The sequence below is a fragment of the Lissotriton helveticus genome, chromosome 12 (genome assembly GCF_964261635.1).
Source record: "Lissotriton helveticus chromosome 12, aLisHel1.1, whole genome shotgun sequence".
Lineage (NCBI taxonomy): Eukaryota > Metazoa > Chordata > Amphibia > Caudata > Salamandridae > Lissotriton > Lissotriton helveticus.
Genome location: NC_136073.1, coordinates 796,172,508 through 796,185,374, shown reverse-complemented (window position 1 = coordinate 796,185,374; position 12,867 = coordinate 796,172,508). Strand labels below are relative to the sequence as shown.

General features: G+C 39.9%; 1 protein-coding gene across 1 annotated transcript in view; it reads right to left on the bottom strand.

Annotated features, from left to right (window-relative positions):
• LOC144799390 (myeloperoxidase-like) overlaps positions 1–12,867 on the bottom strand; it is an 84,956-nt gene that overhangs the window by 9,989 nt on the left and 62,100 nt on the right. The window contains exons 8-10 of the mRNA XM_078670681.1: positions 8,097–8,349; positions 6,387–6,557; positions 2,570–2,807 (exon numbers count right to left, since the gene is read on the bottom strand). Coding sequence (XP_078526807.1) covers positions 2,570–2,807; positions 6,387–6,557; positions 8,097–8,349 — 662 coding nt within the window. The remainder of the gene's footprint in view (positions 1–2,569; positions 2,808–6,386; positions 6,558–8,096; positions 8,350–12,867) is intronic.

Here is a 12,867-nt window from a genome sequence, read left to right as displayed (position 1 = left end):
AGATGTATCCTGACTGTCCGACTCTTGTAGTTTTTGATTCATATGTCAGTTTCGTATTTACCTAGGATGTTTTAAGGATATATTTTTTCTTTCTTTTGCTGCTTTTTCGTGCAAAGTAATTGTTGCGTTGTAATTGTTGTGTGTTAAATTCTGTATATTTTATGTGGCCCTCTTCTGAGAGCCAAAAACATAATAAATAAAATTGAATTGGGAGAAGGTACCCAGATGATGTCATGAAAACAGTGTGCACCTCCGCATAACACTGGGATGTGGATTGAGGCATCTGTCTCTGTAGAGCACATTGAGTCAACGGTGGGGGATGTATGATCTGTGAAAATCCCTAATAACCTGTCTGCACCTTAGAAGATCTAGGGAACACTGTCATCCTTGGTTGACTATAGGATTATCCACAGACCTGTCTTATCAGTCCACTTTTCTGTTCTCGTACATTTTTTTGACAGCCATTTAGTTTAATTTAAAAAAAAATCTATACTCGAGTGAATAACATCATTTTTGTTTTTTTCAATTACAGTTGTAAAATTATTTTGAAGTTTGGTAGGCTCACATACCCACCATTACTTGAACATAAAACCTATTCAATTATACTGCTTTCTCATTATTTTTGTGTTATGCTTCCTTATTATAAGGAAGTTAGACTTTTACCCATTGACTAGTATGTGGCATCCATTTTGGTATGAGGCACATGTTTTCCGCAAGGCCCCAATGCCTTCCAAGCTTCATACCACAAAACCTAACACTCCCATTTTGCCCTCTCTACTCTGAGGAATCCCTCTGCTTGTGATGAATTGCAAACAGACAATAAGCTCCCTCAAGGTGTTTCCTTGGTGGTGATTTTTTTTGTGGTAAACTATGATACAATTGATTACCCAACACCCTTCAATGAGATCAAACACAGAGACAAGATCTTAATGGTTCAGGGTACAGACTGAAGAATGCATTGATCCCAAGCCTAAGAGCTGAGTGAGCCTAACTATATGCATTTCAGAAAACATTGAAAACAGAACTGTTCTCATCTATATACATGTGAACTTTAAGTAACTGAGGAGAGCTGAAGAAATTATACTGGGGAATAACTAGCTCTAAATGGACTCTAACATCTTTCTTGTATCCAAACATATGGACACAGATAGAACTGCAGCATTAGCCGGAATGCAACAATTAGGGCCCTGAAGTGTTGTTTATTTTAGAGTTATTTATATTTTTTTTAACTGATATTATGGTCATTCATTCCATGCAGCATGATTACCTCCATGCCTCCCACCATCCTGTTGCTCCACTGCTAGTGCATTTAGCATTCTTTGCAAGACTTTTCATTCTGTTTAAACCCCTGTGAATGTGTCTAGGGCCATTTGTGTCTGCATGTATGTCTCTTTTGATACCAGAGATCTCCCAGGAGGGATGAGAACAAGAGATATAGGCATACATTTATTCAGTTTACAGTTTCACAGCAGGTATTAAAGAAAACTCAGCTGTATGTTTATACTATGCTTTCATGTTCTGGGTGCGAAGCACAAATGAGGTATTTCTATTAAAGTTAGTAGGAATGGTATTAGCTGCACAGGTCTCATTGATAAGCCAAATAGATGAAGCAACAGGGAAGTATTTTGCTAGATCGGGGTCGGTGCAGCCCTTGTCAGCATTGTGGCCTATACCATCAGCACTTACAGCTTGTACCTAGAAGGAGTTCCTCCCCTCAAGGTCATCTTTAGTTTACACATGTATGGTTGCCTCTTTAGGTCAAGCCAAGCTGGACCAAAAAAAACTACAGTAAACCTTTATAGGCTAGAACACACTGTCAATCTATAGGAAGAGATGCTCTAATAAAGATTTATGCAGCTCTGAACACAACACAGGTCTCAATGAGTTGGTTTTTCCCTTGGACCCCAGCCGAAAAGGCCTAACTTGAACTGTTCAGATGTCCTCCAGGGGACTGGATGAGGAAGCACTCATGGAGAGCCAAAAAACATGAGTTCTTGAGATATTGCTAGAGTACTGCTGGAACAGTAAACTTGAGGACCGTGTATATACCACTGCACATAAAGGCACTCCGTCCTCATAATATTTTGGAGAGATATGTTAAGAGTGTTGAAGCCCTGTCAAGAGAATATACTATCTGCCAACAAACCTAATTGGCATATTGTGCCATATCCGCAGAAATTGTCAGAAAAAACAATTCATCATTGTCTAGGTTACTTTGCCAACTCTGCATTACCTACCTACACCTCTTCTAGCAACCCTTACCGCTACCTACCGTTTCTTATGATAGAAAGGTCCATTAATTTTGCCCGCAGGACAGGTGTACTCCATAACTGGGTCACTCCTGGCTAATACAGCAGTTGTATTCTGAACCACAACTATCCCAATGACATACGCTCAACATAGATGGCTTCAAATTTGGAACTCAAATTCCATACCTACATTAAACCACCTACTAATTACAATATTGTTTGGAAGCATAACCTATAAATTGCAATATATTTGAACTAGTGTTCACTAGAAATTATCCACATCCAACTGGTTTTCAGGCATCTGTCCTTTAGCAAATTACCTGTCTCCATCCCGGATTTTTCTGAATTGGCTTCCGATCAGACAAGCGAAGACGGGACCAACTCGTCCATTTTTAACAAATGGTTCAGCTATTCCTCCAATCCAGAGGTCAATATTTTCTGGAGTCTTATACAAATCCAAGAGCTTCCTAGCCAGTTCTTTATTTTTCAAGACTGCAGCAAGTTCAGCTAGGTTGTGTGGTTCAGTGAGTCCACAGTACCTCCGCCAGGTATTGTATTCTAAAATAAAAAGTATGTAAGATAACATGGTAAACCAAATGCCATGCTTCACACGACTTAACTGCATATGATGAAACACATTATTTTGTTGAGGATCAATCTATAACAACTTGTATGCCTTTGGAGTAAGTATGAGTGTGAGCCTATTTACCTAAGTAGGAGTTGGTACCTTATTTACCTTTCAAAAGACAGGTGGATCCTAGCAAATACTAGGATACACATCACCTAGCCATGCACTAGCGTTGCCAAAATCCACTAAGGTTTGCACCTTAATTTACATTCCATCGAATCGTAACAAACTGCAAAGGTTTTAGGTCTTATATAAGTTTGACAGTCTTCAAAAATGTGTCTTGTTTGGGTATGAACATCATGGTGTAGTTGTGAAAGGTGGAGTTATAATGGATCTTTTCTGTAAGTGTTGTTCTTTGTCAATTTGTACAGTAGTTATTCTTGAATATGTTGAATTTCAATGAAATCCATATTTTATGTGTAATATTGCGTTACCATACAATACTTTTGAGGCTGTAAATAGCATACAACTTTATTGTACATATTGTTTATTTTTACTATGGATAAGCCTCAATAAAGAGTCCTATTTTAATTTCAACGTGGCCGAAACTGGTGTTTCAAAGCCTAACAAAATTACAAGCTTCGCCCACAGAGTCTCTTGCTGAAAACAGGACACAATTAGGAATTACCATCAAAATTGCACCAGTAAGTACTGAATATTTTAGCAATTCATAATGTTTTTGTGGTATCTCAGGGGCTCATTTGCAATTCTTGTTAAACTCTGCACACTCAGTGTCTCTGGTACCTTGTTGGGGTGAGGGAGTGAGAGTTACAAGGTCAAATTTGTTGGGTTACCGAAGTTTCACCCAGGGACTCCATTGCTGAAAGTAGCCACAATGAGAATACCAGCATCATTTCTCCAGGAATTACTGATTATTACTGATTATTCCTGTAATTCCTAATTTCTCAGTGGCGACTCATTTGCAATCAATGATAAACTATGCACCCACATAGTTACTGGTACTCCCCCAAACCCCAGGGCAGGTGGGTTACAGGGTAAAAATCTATGGCACTTTATGAGTTAACTAGATTATTGCTAAGCATAGTAGCAACATTCCAATGCTAGGATAACACCTGACACATCACAGAAAGGAATTATAGGTGTTAAAAATACGTCTTCCTGTGTGAACTTACTATAAGATAAGGAACAAAGTCATGTTCTAGGTCACTTTGCACCCCGATTACCAGAGCAAGTCAAAACTTGTCTCAAGATTGGAGAAAATGACTTGAATAACTGGCCCATCTGTGCACAGATTTCGACAGGGCCTTGAGCTCTACACTTTGTTCTTGATATCTACATCTACAGGCTTGTTTTTCATGAGTGTGGCCACCACTCATCTGTTGCATTTGATCCCTTTTGAAATTTGGGGTTCAACGACCATGCCATCCAGTTGCTATATGCACTCACTGTGCCTGATTCACAAACGTAAATTTGCACACATAGATTTACTCATGGGTGACTCTCATACTGGACCTAGGTGTATATGTACAGGTGTTTGCTATTCACCATTTCCAAATGTAGATTTACATCAGAGTGTACACTTACACGTCTCCACAGCATGGAGAAGCAACCTACAACAGGATCTATCAGTGTAAAGTTGCTACTAGTAATTTTTCACATGTAGAGTCTCCTTGTTAAAAGTATAGGCACAAATATTAAAATGTATTATTATTTAACAAAATTATTTAAAGTATTTTAATATAAAGTATACATGTAAAATTATTTTGAAAGTGTAATATAAACATTCAACTAGTAAAATAAAATGTTATAGATCACTAGTTCATTTTGTTAAAATTGTGTAAAATAATTAATGAGTTATAAGACATCTATTTAATTTATAACTATTTTGAAACAATAATTTAACTAAAAGAATCCCCACTACAGTAGCATACTAATCTCTACTTAATATGTAATAATTGTTGTTAAAAGTTATGTGTAGAATTAAATTAAAACATTTGACATTGTTTAACTAAAGTTGAAGATTTGAATTTTATTTTAATATTACGTTTCTTATGACAGTTTAAAATAATAAAACAATTGTCTAGTAGTAATGCATAGTTCTAACAATAAACAAACAAAACAATATATATATATATATGCATATATACAATTACATTTTTTAAATTACTTTTGTTATTTACCTTTATTTCCAATGAGGTGTTAAGTTAGCCATGACTATTTTCAATGGGAGTGTGTTTCAGTATTAGTGAGTGGCCATGTGTGATGCGTGAATTACTGTAAGGATGGACTGGAAAACAATTGCTAATGTTTTGTAACCTCTAGGGCAGTAGTTACTTAAGAAGTACATGGGCTCACATTTTGAGGGCGGGTGTTTGAAGTATCATGTCCTTCCCTAAACCCAACCATACTTTACCCTTAACCCCTTACATTTTGTATTTCCACATTTTTCAGCCACTTGCTTTGTGCAACCAAAATTTACTAATAAAACATAGGCTTGCACATGCTAAATTCTCAACACAGAGACGATAGGAGGGGCGGAGGTCTCCACTTGTAGATTAGTGAAGAGCATTTTGAGCATTTTGTAGTACGTGAGTAGTACTACTGTCGTATTACTTCATGTACTGCAAAATTCAGTTTGTGAATAGGCCCCTCGGTGTTTGTTTTGTACTGTGGTGGGCTTCTGCACTCGTTTTTGTGACATGGATCTTTTTTTCATATCATCAGACATGAGAGAGAGAGAGAGAGAGAGAGAGAGAGAGAGAGAGAGAGAGAGAGAGAGAAAGAGAAAGAGAAAGAGAGAGAGAGAGAGAGAGAGAGAGAGAGAGAGAGAGAGAGAGAGAAAATGTGGTAGAGAAAAGTAGGAAAACAGTGAGAAAGAAACAAACAAACAAACAAACAAACACACAAAAAAAAGAAAAACAATGAAATAAAGGAAGGACTGGAATGCAAGAGTGAGATAAAGACATGAGCATTAGGTGAAATTAATGTCTAGGTAGCAATGTGCTTAACAAGCCTGGGGTTATTCAGAAGCGTCTGGGGTGAGTTTCAAAGGAAAAAATTGAGTCAGTATATATTCTTTCTTCCTTTCTTGCTTTTGAGTTTCTTTTTCTTGCTCAAAGTCTGAAGATAAACAATAATTCCCAGCACCAAAAATGGGGTTGGAGCCTTTCACAAGCACCGGCACAAATTAAGCCCTGCTTGTGGTGCAAGAAACAGGAGAACATCAGGAAAGTGTGAAGAGGTGTGAGCCACAGCCATAAAAATTATTTATAAGGGCAAACATTTGAACACACCTGTGTGTAAAGGGGGTGGTGGTTGCAACAATGTGCAGAAAATCGGGTAAAGAGAAAGTAAGCTCTACAGATCTTGTGGAAAGCATTGTATATGTTAATGGTAATAAGTCGAGGTGAAAGAATCCAAGCCACTAATAGGAATAAATTGACTGTCTTTCTTCATTCTGAAACTCAATATGCTACAATGTTGGTGGAGGAATATAGAAAAAAATATAGTAGGAGGTTGTTGTATCGTTAGAAAAAGCCAGGACTTACTCGGAAGGCCGAAGTCTCTTTCTCGCTGTAGATCTATAGAAGCCAAGTCTACTCCAACCCTCTTAGGTGTTTCGAAGAGCCTCTCACGGACCTCGTCTGACATCATAGTGTCATGTTCCATTAACTTTGCGTAGTTAATCAGAAGGCCCCTAAGTAGCGGATCAATTCCACCTGTAATCAGACCACGGGTTCCAGTGAGTTAGGGTTAAGAACAACATGGGAGAAAACATCAGATAATCCAAAGATATTATGTAAATTCATGGTCAAACCCATGGCTAATTTTCAGGATAGTCACATAAGATAAAGTTCTCTATAATTAATTTAATTTATGTAGTCAATGATTATCTTGAGAATTTAGTTTGGACCCTTCCCTTGTGGACCTATACTGGACAACGTAGCTATAAAATTTTTGAGACCACCCCTGACTTGCATGGTATTTTATTACTTGCAACATTCAATATTGTGCTAAATTACGGCCTTTTGAAGCTTCACACCCACATTACATGTAACCTCTTCTGTCCTAATACTCTGCTAACCCATTTGTTAATTTGTTCAATAAATATGTAAGAAGATTTAGGTTTTAGCTTATATATATATTGTACTGATCTCAATATATCACACCTATGTAAGTAGTTACACACACTACCGTAAAGTGGTGATATTTACCTCAAGCATATAGGAATAGCACTTAAGATGTGATCTCAAGACCTGGAATGATATTTAGATGTGCTCATAAGAACTAAACAAAAAACGTTGTAGCAACAGTAGAAATGGAGAACCCCACCCCCCAAACGACCCGCAGAACTTGGCATGATCAGACTGCATTCCATTATACTTCTCAAGTTATTCTCTTCACCATCTAAGAAGATGGAGCAGTTGCACTGGTTGGACCAATAGAGTGCCCTAGTTTCTTTATTACTAGAACCAGGGACCACAACATTGCCAATCAACTCATTGGGATTACTGAGGTGAAGAATGGAAAAACAGACCAGAATCAAACCTTATCCCATCGGATTGTTAATTGCAAAGCTCTTGATGCGACTTTCAGGTCTACACATAATAATCTATTTGTCACAACCAGAAAAGGGCATTACGTTCCAGTTGCAATATTCATGAGAGAGAACAATACTGTATGTGTGTCCCATGAAGTAAACACAACTGTCTAATAATGTTGATAAGCTCACTACCTTCATCATTGTTGCGAGTTTGGGGCTGAAGTTTCAGAACTTTCACTGTGGATGATGGTTGTAGATAGTGACTTACTTGCATTGTTACACATCTACATATGAGGTGCATTCCTTAAGTGGCCCTCATCTGTAACAAAACACATCGCGTGAAGTCTTTAGAGTATGCATGATAATAAATGTTACATGCCTTCACCTGATGCTAATTACAACTGGCATTCTTTCTATTTATACATTAAGATGCTCTGCTTTTCGCAAGGGGTCTTTTAAAGGATATGAGTCCCAACGCAAAACTTTCTCCTTATGGTATTTCATCAACTGCTGAGGAATTGTCTTTGATGGGTTTCAATGGGCAGTCACACATCACTGATGTTTGTTCAGTCTGGCAAGCCAAAGCTAAGTGTTCTCTGTTCATTACAGTGCATAGGTTTGCAGACATAAATATAGATAAAGAGCCTATGGACATGAATTTCATAGTGAAATATTATCATATGAACTCTATTGTGAATTAAGGAAAGCTTCTTACCTTCCTTAACAAGTCTCCATGTAGCAAAAATGGTTTGATGGAAAGGTATCTTAAAATCTGGACCATAAGGCTTGTACTTGCTGTCCAAGCGGAACATGTACGGTGCAATGGATGTATGGGCGAACCGAAAGGCAATAATGTAAACTGTGGAGATTCTGGGGTCCACGTCTTCATTGTAACGTTTGTAAGGAGGAAGTTCTATGTCCATCCAATCTCCAAGGACAAGCGGGATGTAGTCTCTATAGGTAATCACCTAGAATGAAGAAGCCAAAGTTTAGTGGCTAGTTAATTCATTTGATTTTATTGAAGCATTGTCCTCCTTAAGGTCTCAAAGTGCAACCACTAAACGTGTGGTATTCGCTCTTTCTTTAGGGCCCCAAGTTTTGGAATGATCTACCCTTCAACATCAAGTGCTCTTGTTCACTCCTCAATTTCTGATGTAAGCTGAAATCACGTTTGTTTGGTTAGGCAGTTATAGGCCAGTGCCAAGAGCCTCTAAAGGTTAGCGGTACTATATAAATCCTGCTAATCAATCAATCAGTTATTAGCTATTAGTGGTGGATAAGCAACCCAATGAGTATCTAACCTTCATTTTGATTCTAATCTTAAGCATATGCTATTGAAAATAAGAATGCTCTTGCAATATACAAGAATACGAGAAAATAAAGTGAACCCTTGCTTTCTGATGGCTGATGTAGCTGCAAAATGAGGCAATAAAATACATTGTTACATATGCTATTGATTTGCCCTTTGAATTTGGTATAGAGATGCCTCTTTTTAAAAACCAATCTTACTTGCATCAGATCAGGTCTACGTTTAGTAAAATAACCATTTTAATTTTTGACAATATCGAAGACTTCTTTCATTATTTTGTTGTTGCCAAATTTCAAAGAAATGTTCAGGATGGTTTTAGAAATTGTTTACACTTGACTTCGCCCTGCCCCAAGTTCTAGGAGATACATGATACATGATTGTTAAGCTGAGCTATGTTTGATTACCATTTTTGTCTTCTGTTACAATGCTGTAAAAGACAAGAAATTGTGCACTCTTGCACAAAGAGGTGATGTTTCTTTTTTACCGTTCTTTTATTTTTTTTCTTTTATTGCCAGAAATATTCGAGAAGCTTTACTAAAGATTGTTATGACGTTATAATGTGTTTATTTTAAATAAAGTGTGATGCATTTTTTGTTCTGTTTGTAATTTGAATCTAAAAATCAAATTGTTAAAGTCAATGAAAATTGGTTTGCTCCGGTATAATTGCCTCCTGTGTAGAGGATGGCTTCCATTCCCTAGGCCTGTCTTCCTTATTTTAAATATTGTGCTGTGTTAAGGACTTTAGACCACAGCAAGAGTCATGAAAGCAACTCATTTAAGTTGTTGTATACTATAAAGCGGTCGAACTATCTACCTATAAAATACCGCGTCCACTATTTATTTTATTTATTTTATTCAAAGTTTTATATAGCGCGAACAAGATCCTTACAGATATCAGAGCGCTTCACAGAGACAGGGGTAGGGGCAGCAGGAATGAACAGGGATAATGGGAGCAGTATAATAGTCACAAACATAGTAGGATAATAATAACGTACAGAAAACATATCAATATACAATCCGGTAAACAAGTAATATAAGACGGCACAAGTCATCAATCCCACTACAGAAGTGTTCAGGTAGACCTTGGATGTGTGGATGGCTTATACCAATTTCTTAGGATAGAGAGAACACTGAGTGGGGGCATCGGGAGGGTGATACAGTGTACCAAAGTGTATCATATATTGGTCGGTAGTAAGAGAGTAGCGTAGTAGTGTCACCATCAAGTAGAAGTATAGTGCCAGAGGACAAGGTGAACAGTGATACAAAGCGATGCAGAGTCTCTGATCCAGTACCTATAAAGTTCAGGAGATCTTTGCCAGAAGCATGGTTTTCATCTCTTTCTTGAAGAGTGCAGTGGAGGAGATGAGCCTGGTTTCAGGAGGGAGCGCATTCCAGATCCTGGGTGCCATTCCTGAGAAGGAGCGCTTGTATGTTTTCTCTTTCCGGAATCTACGAGGTTTCAGGAGTAGATTTTTTGTACTTCTATTGGATCTCGAACCTCCTGATATAGACAACTTTTGAGCGAGGTAGTTGGGTGCATTGTGGTGCACGGCCGCGTGTGTCGTAACGGCAATTTTTAGCTGTATTCTGGCTTCAAAAGGCAGCCATTTTAGAGACTTTAAGTCTGGGGATATATGCGAGTGTTTTCTTGAGCCAGTAATGAGTCTCGCGGCAGCGTTCAGGGAGGCTCTTAGGGGTGCTGTTGTGGATAGCGGGAGTCCGCTGAGGACCACAATTCCGTAGTCTATTCGAGGGATGACTAAAGCTTGTACAGCAGTTTGGAAGTCTTCGGCAGGGAGGAAGGGTTTAATTTTCCTCAGTGTGTTGATTTGGAAGTTAGCTCCTTTTGTGGCTTTGCTAACGTGCTGCTGCATGTTGAGCTTGGCATCGAGTGTGATGCCTAGGGATTTCGCCGAATCCTCGATGGTAGGTTGGACATTGAGTGCTGTTAGGTTATTGAGCCAGGTTTGGGTGGTGGAAATTTTCGCCGGGGGTGAGATGAGTAGGAACTCAGTTTTCAGAGCATTTAGCTTGAGGTGATTATCGGCCAGCCAAGATTGAGTGTTAATAAGTGTGGAATTCAGATGTTCGATATCTTCCGGGGATTGTAGCTTTAGGTAAAGTTGTGTGTCGTCGGCGTACATATGGAATTGGACATTGGAAGCTTGGAGCAAGGTGGCGAGCGGTTCCATGACGAGGTTGAACAGTGTGGGGGAGAGGGAGGATCCTTGTGGAACACCTAGATCTGCAGGCACAGGTGTAGATAGCACATTGTCGATCTTGAACTTCTGAGACCGGTTATGAAGGAAGGACGAAAACCATTTGAGAACAGTTCCCGATAGACCCATTCTAGTGCTTAGCAGCTCCAGCAAGTTCTCATGTTTGACCGTGTCAAATGCTGAAGAGAGGTCAAGAAGGATGAGGAGGCAAGACTCATTGCGATCAAGGATTTGGAGGGCGTCATCAATTATGTGTGTCATAGCTGTTTCCGTGCTATGTTTCGCTCGGAAGCCTGATTGATGAGGGTTGAGGAGGTCAAATTGGTCAATGTGTTTAGTTAGTTGGAGTTGGACACATTTCTCCAGCAGTTTGGCCAGGGTGGGGATATTGGTGATGGGACGGTAATTGTTTAGGTCAGACGGATCAGCTGTAGGTTTCTTGAGTATAGGCGTGACTTGCCCCACCTTGAGGGAGTCTGGAATGAGACCTTGTTGCAGGGAGCTGTTGATGATTTTGGTCCAGAGAGGGAGGAGCAAGGGGATGAAGTCTTTTACAGCATTAGCAGGTAGGGGGTCTGTGAGGTGATTAGAGGGCTTCAAGGTGCAGAGCAGTTTGTGTATTGCTTCTTCCGAGTAGGTATCGAAGTACAGCCAAGATGCCTTGTTTTTAGGTTGAGTGTTAGACATCCTGGTGTGGTTGGGGAATCGGCTTACATCCATGATGAGGTCATTTCTTATGTTGTCAGTCTTTAGCTTAAAGAAAGCAGAGAAGGCTTCACAGTGTGGGGTGTCGCTTGTTGTGCTGTTTGATTGTAAGGGTTGTGTCTTTGTTTGAGTCTTGATTAGTTCGAACAGCTTTCTTGGCCTGTTTTTTGCTTGGTCCAACTGGCGGCTAAAGAAGTCCGACTTTGTGCGCTTTATTTTCCTGAAGTAGGCATTTCTCTTGTTCTTAAGCCTTTTGAGATGCAGTGATGAGGGGTCAGATCTCCAGGTGCGCTCTGCCATTCGCATAGTACGCCTGTCGTCATTGAGTCTATCGTCATACCAGGGGTTAGAAATTTTGGTGGAGACTCTCTTCAGTTGCAATGGGGCGACTTCATTGACTATTGTATTCATAGAGACAAGGTAGTGGTCGGTCAGTGAATGAACATCCGAGGCACCTGAAGGGGGAAGGAGAAGATTGCCGATGTGGGGAGGCAGAGTAGAGGGGTTAAGATTCTTCATGTCCCTTTTCCAGGTTTTGGATTTGGTTGGTTGAGCCGGGTTAGGTTTAACTTTTTCGTTGATAAAGAAGGTGATAATGTGGTGATCTGACCAGTCACAGGGTTGGATCGCCTCCAATTGGGTAGAGTTCTCTTTGGCGATGATGAGATCGAGTATCGAGCCTTTGTCGTGTGTTGGTCTATCGCATATTTGGGTGAGGTCAAGCGCGTTAAGGAAAGTTTTGAGACTATTCACCACTGTGTCTTTCTGATCGTTCCAGTGGAGATTGAAGTCACCCAGGTAGACTTGGGTGGTCTGCCGACCGGCATTGGATGTGATCATGTCCATGAGTTGTTGGGTGAATATGAGGTTGTCACCAGGCGGGTGATAGATGAGATGTAAAGCACAAACTTGTTTGCCCTCGCTGGTGATGTCGAGGCAGAGGAGTTCACAGGAGGTAGGGGAGGGGGAGGTGGCTTTAGTAACGGAGAGGTTGCTCCTAAAAATGCATGCAATTCCCCCGCCCGTCTTGCCCGGAGGCCTGTCCAGTCTAGTGATGTGATAATTGGGGGGGACTAGTATGTCCATAATCGGGGAAGAGGCTTCAGTAAGCCACGTTTCAGTCAGAATGGCTAGGTCCAGATCCATTGCTGAGACGAGATCAGCGATGTCGGAGCAGTGGCTCTGGGCCGATCTGCAATTGAGTAGGATGCATTTGAGTTTGGGAGAGAGAAGGGTGGTCGAGTCTTCTAGTG